Source organism: Somniosus microcephalus, chromosome 26, assembly GCF_052327205.1.
Source record: "Somniosus microcephalus isolate GS21.2 chromosome 26, FLI_Smic_1.0, whole genome shotgun sequence".
Taxonomy (NCBI): Eukaryota; Metazoa; Chordata; class Chondrichthyes; order Squaliformes; family Somniosidae; genus Somniosus; species Somniosus microcephalus.
This window is the reverse complement of record NC_141012.1, coordinates 54,520,315-54,534,383: the sequence shown is the minus strand read 5'-3', so window position 1 is coordinate 54,534,383 and position 14,069 is coordinate 54,520,315. Positions and strand designations below refer to the sequence as shown.

The 14,069-nt window shown below is 46.2% G+C and overlaps 1 protein-coding gene across 2 annotated transcripts in view; it reads left to right on the top strand.

The window, feature by feature from the left end:
* The window catches only part of LOC147100464 (transmembrane protein 107-like), a 67,114-nt gene that overhangs the window by 37,580 nt on the left and 15,465 nt on the right, over positions 1–14,069 (top strand). Inside the window, exon 5 of one of the 2 annotated variants that reach the window (XM_085968208.1) lies at positions 12,561–12,657. The exons of the other annotated variant lie outside the window; for it this stretch is intronic. Within the exon in view, the coding sequence (XP_085824334.1) occupies positions 12,561–12,657 (97 nt within the window). The remainder of the gene's footprint in view (positions 1–12,560; positions 12,658–14,069) is intronic. 2 annotated transcript variants of the gene reach the window in all.

Sequence of the window (14,069 nt, the reverse complement as noted above, 5' to 3'; positions counted from 1 at the left end):
AGCAGTTTAGGATTCAACAAAGGAGGACAAAGGGATTAATTAAGAGGGGGGAAATAGAGTATGAGAGTAAGCTTGCAGGGAACATAAAAACTGACTGTAAAAGCTTCTATAGATATGTGAAGAGAAAAAGATTGGTGAAGTCAAGTGTAGGTCCCTTGCAGTCAGAATCAGGGGAATTTATAATGGGGAACAAAGAAATGGCAGACCAATTAAATACATACTTTGGTTCTGTCTTCACAAAGGAGGACACAAATAACCTCCCAGAGATGTCAGGGAACATAGCGTCGAACGAGAGGGAGGAACTGAAAGAAGTCAGTATTTGTAGGGAAATGGTGTTAGGGAAATTGACAAGATTGAAGGCCGATAAATCCCCAGGGTCTGATAATCTATATCCTAGGGTACTCAAGGAAGTGGCCCTAGAAATAGTAGATGCATTGCTGGTCATCTTCCAAAATTCGATAGACTCTGGAACAGTTCCCATGGATTGGAGGGTAGCTAATGTTACCCCACTATTCAAAAAAGGTGGTAAAGAAAAAACGGGGAATCATAGACCGGTAAGCCTGACATCGGTAGTGGGGAAAATGCTAGAGTCCATTATAAAAGATGTCATAGCAGAGCACTTGGAAAACAGTGACAGGATCGGACAAAGTCAACATGGATTTACAAAAGGTAAATCGTGCTTGACTAATCTACTGGAATTTTTTGAGGATGTAACTGGTAAAATAGATAAGGGAGAACCAGTGGATGTGGTGTATTTGGACTTTCAGAAGGCTTTCGATAAGGTCCTGCATAAGAGATTAGCGTGTAAAGTTAAGGCACATGGGATTGGGGGCAAGGTACTGACTTGGATAGAGAACTGGTTGGCAGACAGGAAGCAAAGAGTTGGAGTAAGTGGGTCTTTTTCCAAGTGGCAGGCAGTGACTAGTGGGGTACCGCAGGGATCAGTGCTAGGACCCCAGCTATTCACTATATATTAATGATCTGGACGAGGGAACTAGATGTAATATCTCCAAGTTTGCAGATGACACAAAGCTGGGTGGGCTTGTGTGCTGTGAGGAGGATGCCGAGAAACTCCAGTATGATTTGAACAGGTTGGGTGATCGGGCAGATGCATGGCAGATGCAGTATAATGTGGATAAATGCGAGGTTATTCACTTTGGTGGCAAAAACAGGAAGGCAGATTATTATCTGAACGGCAGTAGATTGGGAGAAGGGGAAGTGCAACGAGATCTGGATGTCCTTGTGCACCAGTCGCTGAATTTAAGCATGCAGGTGCAGCAGGCGATTAAGAAGGCAAATGGTATGTTGGCCTTCGTAGCGAGAGGGTTCGCGTACAGGAACAAGGATGTCTTGCTGCAGTTGTACAGGGCCTTGGTGAGACCACACCTTGAGTATTGTGTGCAGTTTTGGTCGCCTTATCTGAGGAAGGATGTTCTTGCCATGGAGGGAGTGCAGCGAAGATTCACCAGACTGATAGCTGGGATGGCAGGAATGATATATGAGGAGAGATTGGGTCGATTGGGCTTATATTCGCTGGAGTTTAGAAGAATGAGAGGGGATCTCATTGAAACTTATAAAATTCTAACAGGGCTAGACAGACTAGATGCAGGAAGGATGTTCCCGATGGCCGGGGAGTCCAGAACCAGGGGTCACAGTCTAAGGATAAGGGGTAAGCCATTTAGGACAGAGATGAGGAGGAATTTCTTCACCCAGAGAGTGGTGAACCTGTGGAATTCTCTGCCACAGAGGGCGGTGGAGGCCAGTTCATTAAATATATTCAAGAAGGAGTTAGATATATTTCTTAAGGCTAAAGGGATCAAGGGATATGGGGAGAAGGCAGGGACAGGGTACTGAGTTTGGATGATCAGCCATGATCTCATTAAATGGCGGCGAAGGCTCGAGGGGCCGAATGGCCTACTCCTATCGTCTATGTTTCTATGAACTATCTCCTCTTTGAAGGCCTCCCATTGTTCAATTACTGTTTTACCTGCCGGTCTTTGTTTCCGATCCACCTGGGCCAGATCCCTTTTCAGCTCACTGAAATTAGCCTCCTCCAGTTAAGTATCTTCACCTTTTTTATTGTTCCTTGTCCCTTTGCAGAACTACTCTAAACCTAATATTGTGATCGCTGTTTCCCAAATGCTGCCCCACTGAAACATGATGCATTTGCTCACTTAATTCCCCAGAACTAGATTCAACACTACTTCCTTCCCCGTTGGGCTAGAAACATATTGATCATGAAAGTTCTCCTGTACACATTTCACGAATTACTCCCTCTCCTTGCCCTTTACACTTTCTTTTTCCCATGCTTATGTTATATGTCCCCTTAATACATCATCTGCATCCAAAACAAATGAAATGTTAGATCAACAGATCTAAGCAATATCTGCCCAAGGCTTCAAATACTGTGCAGAATGCAATATTCCACTAGCACTCACATTTATGGTTCTTGCATGAATGTCTGTCACCAAAAGATGACATTGCGACCTGTCACATTTCCTTCGTTTCATTAAAGGATCCTGTAAAAATTGGCTGCACCATGTTTCATAGCATTCACACCAAGCACACTACGTTATGCATTAGCGCTGGATGGTGCCAAGGATTCAGCAGTAGTAGTAGGTGCAGGGACTCACCAACAACAAGTGAGTGCTAGGTTGTACTGGTGCTGATCTGCAGCAGGGGCCCAGTGTCACCTGGTGCCACGGTTTTTCTGGCAGTGATCATCACTGGGTATCACGTAAGCTAAGAGTTAATGTAGCAAAGGCAGAGTGGTTTTAATGGGGGATTTTAACTTTCGTATAAATTGGGATAAGCAGACTAGCTGATGTCAGAAAGGTAGTGAATTTCTTGAGTGTGTTCAGGATAGTTTTCTGCAACAATATGTACTCGAACCAACAAAGTGGCATGCCATGTCAGATTAATGAGCCAGATTTAATTAACAGCCTAACGGTGCGTGAACATTTATCTAATAGCAATCCTAATATGATCGAGTTCAACGTAGTGTTTGAAAGGGAGAAACATGAAATAGCTACTGAGATTCTAGATTTGGATAAGACTGACTTCAGTGCGATGACACAGAGACTGTCCACAGTAAACTAGGTAGAGCTGTTAATGGGTAAAACAACAGATCAGTGGGAGGTGTTCAAAAAGAGTTTGATGTGATACAGAACCAATTTATATCCTTAAGGGGCAAGAGCTCTACTTGCTTTAAAAAAAAGACATGGACGACGTTAATTTTAATGAAGAAAATAATGGCACTAAACCCCAGGACCAGATGGCTTCCATCCCACAATTTTAAACAAAGTAGGTGAGAACATTGCAGATGGCCTTACTATAATCTTCCAAAGTTTACTCAGTTCGGGAACCGTTCCTTTAGATTCGAAAATTGTGCATGTCACTCCGCTATTTACGAAAGGTGGGTAAGGGAAAGCAGGGAATTATAGACCAGTTAGCCTAACATCTGTAGTTTGGAAATTACTAGAGTCTATAACTAAGAATAGAGTGACTGAACACCTTAAATTTTCAGCTAATCAGAGCGAGCTAGTTTGCTCATGCCTGATGAGCCTGATTGAATATTTTGAAGAGGTGACTAAAGTAGTGGACAAGGGAATGTCTATGTACTTCCAGAAGGCATTTGATAAAGTCCCTCTTAAGTGACTGTTAGCTAAAGTTGAAGCTCATGGAATTGAGGGCAAATTATTGACCTGGTTAGGAAATCGGCTGAGCGGCAGGAGACCAAGTAGGGATAATGGACAGGTACTCAAATTGGCAGGCTGTGACCAGTGGTGTCCCTCAGGGATGTGTGTTGGGGGCGTCAACTATTCACTGTCTTTATTAATGACTTAGAAGATGGGACAGAAAGCCACATATCCAAGTTTGCGATGACGGGCAGCATTGTAAGCCGTGTAGATGGAAGCATAAAATTACAAAGAAATTAATAGATTAAGCGAATGGGCAAAACTGTGGCAAATGGATTTCAATGTAGGCAAATGTGAGGTCATCCATTTTGGAACTAAAAAGGATAGAAAATAGTACTTTCTAAATGGTGAAAAGCTAGAAACCGTGGAGGTCCAAAGAGACTAGGGGTTTCATGTACATAGATCATTCAAATGTTATGGACAGGTACAGAAAATAATCAAAAAGGCTAATAGAATGGCTGGCTTTATATCTTGAGGACTAGAATACAAGGGGGTAGAAGTTACGCTACAGTTGTACAAAGCCCTGGTTAGACCACACCTGGAGCACGGTGAGCAGTTCTGGGCACCACACCTTAGGAAGGATATATTGGCCTTGGCGGGAGTGCTGCGTAGATTTACCAGAATGATACCTGGACTCCAAGGGTTAAATTGCGAGGAGAGATTATACTAGGGTTGTATTCCCTGGAATTTAGAAGGATAAGGGGTGATTTGATTGAAATTTTCAAGATATTAAGGGGAACTAATAGGGTAGATAGAAACTATTTCTGCTGGTTGGGGAGTCTAGGACTAGGGGACAGAGTCTAAAAATTAGAGCCAGTCTTTTCAGGAGTGAAGTTAGGAAACACTTCTACACACAAAGGGTGATGGAAGTTTGGAACTCTCTTCTGCAAATGGCAGTTGATGCTGGGTCAATCGTTGATTTTTAAATCTGAGATTGATAGATTTTTGTTAACCAAAGGTATTAAGGGATATGGGCCAAAGGTGGGTATATGGAGTTGGGTCACAGATCAGCCGTGATCTCATTGAATGACGGAGCAGGCTCGAGGAGTTAAATGGCCTCCTGTTCCTAAGTTCCAATCACAATCTCTCCAAGGAGGTAACTGTCTTTCCAGCAGCAAAAGAACTCCCCAGCAACAGGATCCCTGTTCATCCCTGGGAAAGTATTGCTGAAGTTCTGTCTTCTAGACCATACAGCTCATAGGGATAGCTTAGATACAGAAGGATAGTGTAGGCACATTGCAAAACTGAAAGTTAATATCCATCTGAGGAAGCAATTGGGGAGGAGTACAAATTAGAATATATTAAAAAAGGGTGAGAATAGCCCTGCCTGCTCACCACTTGTATAAGGCAGTGCAATTTCATGCAACATCCTCTGCATCCACTGGTAATGGAAAACAATGGTCAATCTCAGGAAGAAAAACTCTAGAAAATTCCTCCTTTTATAGTCTCTGACTCACCCATTACACAGAATTACATAGAGCCTACAGCCATTCGGCCCAACTGGCCTATGCCAGCATTTGTGCTCCACATGAGCCTCCTCCCACCCCTCTATGTCTAACCCTACCAGCGTATCACAGAAACCCCACAATGCAGATAGAGGCCATTTCGGCCCATCGAGCCTGCACCGACACATATCCCACCCGATCCCCGTAACCCCTACACCAACACATATCCCACCCTATCCCCGTAACCCCACGTATTTAATCCCCCTAACACTAAGGGTCAATTTATCATAGCCAATCAACCTAACCTGCACATCTTTGGACTGTGGGAGGAAACCGGAGCACCCGGCGGAAACCCACGCAAACACGGGGAGAATGTGCAAACTCCACACAGACAGTCACCCGAGGCCGGATTCGATCCTTCTATTCCATTCTCCCTCATGCTTATCTAGCTTGCCATTAAATGTATATGCTATTTGCCTCAACTACTTCCTGTGGTAGTGTGTTCCACAATCTAACCACTCTTTGGATAAAGATGTTTCTCCTGAATTTCCTATTGAATTTATACGTGGCTATCTTATATTTATGGCCACTAGATTTGGTCTCCCCACGTGGAAGCATCTTCTCTAAGATTATGAAAGGGTTTGATTGGGTAAAGACCTCTATTAGGTCACCCCTCCGTCTTTTCTCTTTTATAGAGAAAAAAGCCTCAGCCTTTCCTGATGAGTATATCATAACATTAGAAATAGGAGCAGGAGTCGGCCCTTCGAGTCTGCGCCGCCATTCAATGAGATCACGGCTGATCTTCTGCCTCAACTCCATTCACCGGCCCTGTCGCCATATCCCTTGATGCCTTTACTAGTCAGAAATCTGTCAACTTCTGTTTTGAATATACCCAATGACTGAGCCTCCACAGCCCTCTGGGGTAGAAAATTCCAAAGATTCACCACCCTCTGTGCGAAGAAATTTCTTCACATCTCAGTCCTGAATGGCCGACCCTTTATCCTGAGGCTGTGGCCCCTGGTTCTAGACTCCCCAGCCAAGGGAAACATTCTCCCAGCATCCATCCTATCAAGCCCTGTAATAATTTTGTATGCTTCAATGAGATCCCCTCTCATTCTTCTGAATTCAAGAGAATACAGGCCTAGTTTACTCAATCTCTTCACATCCCAGGAATCAGTCTCATGAACCTTCATTTCACTACCTCTATGGCAAGTATATCCTTCCGTAAGGAGACCAAAATTGTACACAGTACTCCAGGTGTGGTCTCACCAAGGCCCTATATAATTGGAGTAAGACTTCTTTACTCCTGTACTCAAATCCTCTTGTAATAAAGGCCAGCATACCATTTGCCTTCCTAATGGCTTGCTGCACCTGCGCATTCACTTTCAGTGACTCATGTACAAGGACACCCAGGTCCCTTTGAGCATCTGCATTCCCCAAACTTTCACCATTTAGGAAATACTCTGCCTTTCTGTTTTTTCTACCGAAGTGGATAACTTCACATTTATCCACATTATATTCTATCTGCCATGTTCTCGCCCACTCACTGAGCCTGTCGAGATCCACTTGCAGCCTCTTCACATCCTCTTCAGAACTGACACTGCCATCCAGCTTTGTATCATCAGCAAATTTGGAAATGTTACATTTAGTCCCCTCATCCAAATCATTGATATAGATTGTGAATAGCTGGGGCCCAAGGACCGATCCTTGCGGTACCCCACTAGCCACAGCCTGCCATCCTGAAAAAGACACGTTTATCCCTACTGTTTGTTTTCTGTCTGTTAACCAATTCTCAATCCATGCTGGTATATTACCCCCAATTCCATGTGCCCTAATTTTGTTCACCAACCTCTTGTGTGGGACCTTATTGAAGGCCTTCTGAAAATCCAGATACACCATATCGACCGGTTCCCCTTTGTCTACTCCACTAGTTACATCCTCAAAGAACTCCAATAGGTTTATCAAATAGGATTTCCCTTTCATAAATCCATGTTGACTGCCCAATCTTACTATTAGTTTCTAAGTGCCCAGTTATTGCATCCTTTATAATAGATACCAGCATTTTCCCAACTACTGATGTGAGGCTAACAGGTCTGTAGTTCCCCGTTTTCTCTCTCCCTCCTTTCTTAAATAGCGGGGTTACATTTGCTATCCTCCAATCTGCAGGAACCGTTCCAGAATCTATAGAATTTTGGAAGATGACAACCAATGCATCCACTATCCCAATGGCCACCTCTTTCAAAACCCTAGGATGTAGGTCATCCGGTCCTTGGGATTTATCCTCTCTGTTCTGGTATCACAGATCACAGAAATCACAGAAACCCCACAGTGCAGATAGAGGCCATTTCGGCCCATCGAGCCTGCACCGACACATATCCCACCCGATCCCTGTAACCCCTACACCAACACATATCCCACCCTATCCCCGCAACCCCACGTATTTAATCCCCCTAACACTAAGGGTCAATTTATCATAGCCAATCAACCTAACCCGCACATCTTTGGACTGTGGGAGGAAACCGGAGCACCCGGAGGAAACCCACGCAAACACGGGGAGAATGTGCAAACTCCACACAGACAGTCACCCGAGGCCGGATTCGAACCCGGGTCCCTGGCGCTGTGAGGCAACAGTGCTAACCACTATGCCACCGTGCTGTCCATCCTTGTGATGTTTTTTCCTACCTTCTCCAATGCCTCTACATCCATTTTATAATATGGAGGCCAGAACTGTGCACAGTACACCAAGTGTGGTCTAACCAAGGTTCTATACAAGTTTATCATAACTTCAATTCTATCCCTCTAGAAATGAACCCAGTGCTTGGTTTGGTTTCTTGTGGCCTTATTAACCTGTGTCGCTACTTTTCATGATTTGTGAATGTGTACATCTAGATCCTTTTGTTCTTCTACCCAATTTAGACACTTAGGCCTCGATATTAATCCTTCCACGATGGTCGGGGGCGGGAGGAGGGTTAAAGAGTTAAATACGGGGATTGCATCCCCAACAGGCAAATAGGACCAAGCACCTGCCACCTTTTTACAGCGGTGGATATCGTAGCGTCTGAGTGTCGCGCCGTGGAGAGGCGGGACACTTCATTAGCATATTGACTTTCCCAGGGGCCGGGAAACCTGGCAGTGAAGGGGAGGCAGGAGCTGCTAGCTCCATCAGGAGAGACAAGAGTCCTTCTCCCCCCACCCCACCCCCGCCCCTCATTGCCAGCCTCCCCCACCCCTTCAGCCTTCCCGATTTGTCAACCTCTCCAGATCGCAGCACGGTGGCATAGTGGTTAGCACTGTTGCCTCACAGCTCCAGGGACCCGGGTTCGAATCCGGCCTCGGGTGACTGTCTGTGTGGAGTTTGCACATTCTCCCCGTGTTTGCGTGGGTTTCCTCCGGGTGCTCCGGTTTCCTCCCACAGTCCAAAGATGTGCAGGTTAGGTTGATTGGCTATGATAAAATTGACCCTTAGTGTTCGGGGGATTAAATACGTGGGGTTACGGGGATAGGGTGGGATATGTGTTGGTGTAGGGGTTACGGGGATCGGGGGTGGGATATGTGTCGGTGCAGGCTCGATGGGCCGAAATGGCCTCTATCTGCACTGTGAGGTTTCTGTGATTCTGTGATCACGGTCTCTCTTCCCTCCGATTGCCGGGGACCGTCCCTAAGGGTCACGGTTGCGGCCTCCTGCCGCTGGTTTTTTCATTCGACTGTCAGCCAGGCTGTCAATTTGGCCGGCTGTCGGGCAGGAAAAGGACCAGAAAAATGTTAGAGGTCCTACCGTTAAGTTCAGCATGACCTCTGCGTCTCCAGCCTTGCTGGGTTCTTGGCCCGTTTTCAACCTCCCCCGCCGCCTCCCCGTAAATGGCCTTATTATCCAAGGAGTATGTGGCCTCCTTATTCTTCCTACCAAAATGTAACACCTAACTCTTAACTATATTAAAATTCATTTGCTAATTACACACCCATTCTGCAAGTTTATTGAGGTCTTGTATTTTGTCGCATTCCTCAGTATTAACTACAATTTGGTGCCGTCCACAAAGTTTGAAATTGTACTTCCGATATTCAAGTTCAAATCGTTTATGAAATGATGAGCAACAGTGGTCCCAGCTCCAATCCTTGTGGAACACCACTTCCCATCTTTTGCCAGTCTGAGTGGCTACCTTTAACCCCTGCTCTGTTTTCTGTTTTGTAGCCAGCTTACTATCCATTCTGCTACTTGTCCCCTGACTCCACATGCTCTGACCTTGGGCATGAGTCTACAGTGAACCTTGTCGAAGGCCTTTTGAAAATCCAAATATATTATATCTACTACACTACCCTTGTCCACTCTTTCTGTTACTTCTTCAAAGAATTCAATAAGGTTGGTCAAGCATGACCTTCCCTTTTGAAATCCATGTTGACTATTCCTTATTATATTTTTGGTTTCCAGATTTTTTCTATTACATCTTTCAGTAACGATTCCATTACTTTTCCTACCACCGACATTACTTTTCCTACCACCAGTTGGTCTGTGGTTCCCTGGACTTGTTCTATGACCCTTTTTAATTATAGGTTAAACATTAGCTGTCTGCCAGTCCTCTGGCACTATTTTTTTTCTAATTAATATATATATCCTCTGCTATCTCTTCCCTTGCTACTTTTAATATGCATGTATACATGGGGTTTTATCCTCTCCAAGTTTAGTCAGTTTATCAATTATCTCCCCCCCCCCCCCCCCCCTTTCTATCTTAAATGCCTTTATATCTTTTTTGATCTCTTCTAATGTCATGTCCACCATGTTAGTCCCTCTGGTAAATACTGAGGCAAAGTAACTATTCAATATTTCTGGATTCTTTGGGCTGGATTTTCTCAGCCCCGAGGAGGTGGGCATGGAGGCAGGACTGCCGGTAAAGTAGCAGAAAGTGGGGGCGGATGGCAAACCCCCCCCCATCCCGCCTCTGTGCCCTTTTGCCAGGAGGCGAGAAGATGTGCTGCTTCTGGAGGCGGGAAAGGCATTAAATTCTTTTAACTGCCTGTTAACAGGTAGTTAACGGGCAGGAAAATGGATTAGTGCCATTTTGCCTTCAGGTGAAGGCTTCCCGACCTCGGAGAACCCCACCGGGTTGGAGGAGACATGAAAGAGGTCTGCGGGGGCAGGAGGCACCTGGAAGTAAGATGTAGAGGTGAGTGATGGGTGCAAGTGTGGAGTGGTAAGTGTGGAAAGTGAGTGTTAAGTGTTAAAAAATGTTCACTTACCTTGTTTTCTTCCTATAGCCTTCATCCACCCTGGATCGGGAGACCCGACATCTTCCTTGTCGATTTCACAGACTAGCTGTTGGATCCTCCGACCCAACTGAAATCTACAAAGTTGAAAGGTTTGATGAGTCCTGAACACAAGGGCTCATCAAACTACAGAGAATGTCAGTGTTTGACAGCTTCACAGAGCTGTCAAACGCTGACATTTCTTCTTCAAGAAGTCTTGACAGATGGCACGTCAGACGTTGACGTGCTCTGTCAGTGACTTCCTGCCTAATTGGCCTGCTGAGCCTGCAGGGCGGGCTTAACAAGGTCAATCGGGGGAAAATCCCTCTGGTTGGTCAGAAGATGATGGATGCGGGACATTGACCCGACAAGCAGCCTTCAACTCGTCTCCATTGAGAAAATCCAGCCCTTTGTCTCAATCCATATGGAATCTGTTTCTATCTTTCTGTTAATGTCCCTTTTTCCTACTGCCCTTAGGTTGTCTCTAATTAGTATAATTACCCCACCCCCTTCTTCCTTCCCTGTCCTTTCTAAATATGTTATATCCTGCAATATTTAACTGCCGTATGTAGCCATGTTTCAGTTATCACTACATCTGGTTCCTCGCTACGAATTATTGCCTCCAGTTCCATTGTTTTGTTTTGGATGCTGTGCAGGCAGTTTAATTTGCTTTTCTCACTTTATTTTAAAGTTTTTTTTATACTTCTGTTTTTTACATTATCTGATCCCTGACCGTTTGGTATCTTTATTCCTTACCTTGGTCTGACCTTTACTCGCATCTGCTGTTTCATTTATCTTTAGGCTTATGTTATTTTCACCAGATCCCTCCCCCATCTTACCAGTTTAAAGTCCTATCCACAGCCCTATTGATCCTTTCCGCTAGGACTAGGGTGCTATTTTAGTTCAGGTGGAGCCTGTCACTGTGGTACAGCTCTTTGCTGTCCCAGTGTCCCATGAAGTGCAACCCTTCCCACACCAATCTTTTAGCTACGCATTCACCTTTCCTGGTCTGCCTATCCCTATGCCAATTAGCACATGGCTTGGCTAGTAATCCGGAGATTATCAAGCGTGGGGTCTGCTTTTTAATTTTGTTCCTAACTTCTGATATTACCTTAGTCTGATCTCCTTCCTGCTCTTCCCTATGTCATTGGTCCCGACATGGACCACGACAACTGGATCTTCACCCTCCCTTTCCAAGTTCCTCTCCCGTTGCTCCTGGACTCTCAGCCGTGACTGCAGAGGACGCTGCCTATCCTAATTTATTGAATCCACTATGCTACAACCTTTTTATTTTGATCTTCCTCCTTCCTCCCCCCGCTCCCCCCCCCCCCCGACTTTCTCCTGCATCAAGGTTAGCATTCTGGCCATCCTCCCTGCAGCCTTCATCCTTATCCTCACAGGCAACAAGTACATTGTACCTGTTGGACAGGAGCAGTGTTTACGGGACCACCTCCTCCACCTCCCTCCACACTTTCTGACTGACCGTCATACTCTCCCCTTCCTGCACCTGTGCTTTCCTCTGCGGTGTGACTGCACTCTGGAGTAAACTATCCAGAAATTCCTCCCCTCCCTTATGTGTCGGTGTCTCTCTAACTCGCACTCCAGCTCAAGTACTCTGAGCCAAAGTGTCTCAAAACACAGACAGTTCCTGCAGATGTGGAAATCCAGAACAGCCCCGCTGTCCACAATCTCCTACATACTGCAGTCCCATTGTTTCCCCCTTCACTGCCAACGGGGGTGTTCTCCCCTTCTGAGTTGTACTATCTCAGTATAGTTACAGTGCTGTGGTGTGTGGAGGATGCTCGAGGCACATCTTCCATAGACCACAATGCTTGCAGTTCAGTTAATGGTTGCTTTCAGTTTAATGTCAAGTTAAAACAGATTGTTGCTATTCTGCTGGTGCTCCAGCTTTATACAGTGCAGGGATAGGACAGCACATCACCTGGCAGCAATGTTAGGACAACCCTTTAATGGTGCGTAGCACGTGGTTTCCCTAGAATCTGTCGAGCTAAGTGTGTGGAGGATGCTTATCGTTCAAAAGAATGACAAAGATCTTGCAAGGTAGCTACTCCATATATTCAGGTAATGGGTGACGGTGCCAATGAGTCTGCTCTGTGGCTGTGTTTGTGCTGGTGCTGACAGTTCCTGCATTGCAATTTTTCCATGACTTGTGCTTCAGCTATTGCAGCTCATTGCAGTGCCTCCATCTGTCTGTCCTTCTTTGTCTTCGAGAAATGGGAGTGCTGGACCTACTGGTACATCTTTGGCTTCTGCAGGTATCACTGATATGATTTCATTTAATTTCTGCAATGTCTGCAAGATGGAGGGTAGGTGTCTGGAGAATGCACATGATTTAAACATAAGAACATAAGAAATTGGAGCAGGAGTAGGCCATTTGGCCCTTCAATCCTGCTCCACCATTCACTAAGATCGTGGCTGATCCTCTACCTCATCTCCACTTTCCTGCACTATCCCCATATCCCTTGATTCCTTTAATATTCAAAAATCTATCGATCTCTGTCTTGAATATACTCAACGACTGAGCCTCCACAGCCCTCTGGGGTAGAGAATTCCAAAGATTCACCACCCTCTGAGTGAAGAAATTTCTCCTCATTTCAGTCCTAAATGGCCGACCCCTTATTCTGAGACTATGGCCTAGAAATTGAGTGGGGTTAGCGCCCAATTAGAGGCGCTAGAGGGCCTTGCACCGGAATTATAGCCGCTTCGGAAATTGATTTGGGCCCTACCATCGGCGTTAGCCGGTAGCGCTGCGCCGGCACCGATGACGTCATCTGTGTGCGCAGCGTCCCGGTTGCCGTGGTAACGCGGCCGGACGCCGAAATTCAGTTGCGGCCGCCTCGCCCGTGGCAGCCGCAACCAACGATTTTTCAAAAGTTTCTTGCTGGACTTAGCGCCGGCGCATTAAGGTGGCGCGGCGGCCGGCCGCTTTCCCGGCGGCCGCCTGCCCGCACCTCCCTCCCCGGACTCCTCCACCACCCCCCCGTGGCACAGATGTGTGTGGGCCTCGAGCCCGGCACTTCTCCGAGGTGCCGGGCTCATTTTTTGTGCGATTCCACCGGCCAGCGGTCGGCTGCAGGCAGCTCCTCCTTAACAGAAGGAGGAGGCCTGCAGTACCCCAGCCTGCCGCACCGCATCGGGTGCCGCAGCGGGGGATTAGCGCCGCAATCCTGCATTCAGCGCCCATTGCGAGGCGCTGACACCCTCCATTAGCGCCCGCAGCCGTCTGGGCGCGGCGCAGCTGAATTTTTGGCGGGCGCAGCAGCAATTAACGCTGGCGCTAAATTTCGGGCGCTACAGCCCTGGCGGAGGCAAACTCAATTTCTAGGCCTATGACCCCTGGTTCTAGACTCCCCAGCCAGGGGAAACATCCTCCCTGCATCTACCCTGTCAAGCCCTGTAAGAATTTTGTATGTTTCAATGAGATCACCTCTCATTCTTCTAAACTCTAGAGAATATAGGCCCAGTCTACTCAATCTCTCCTCATAGGACAATCCCCCCATCCCAGGAATCAGTCTGGTGAACCTTTGTTGCACTCCCTCTATGGCAAGTATATCCTTCCTTAGGTAAGGAGACCAAAACTGTACACAATACTCCAGGTGTGGCCTCACCAGGGCCCTATATAATTGCAGTAAGACGTCTTTACTCTTATACTCAAATCCTCTTGTAA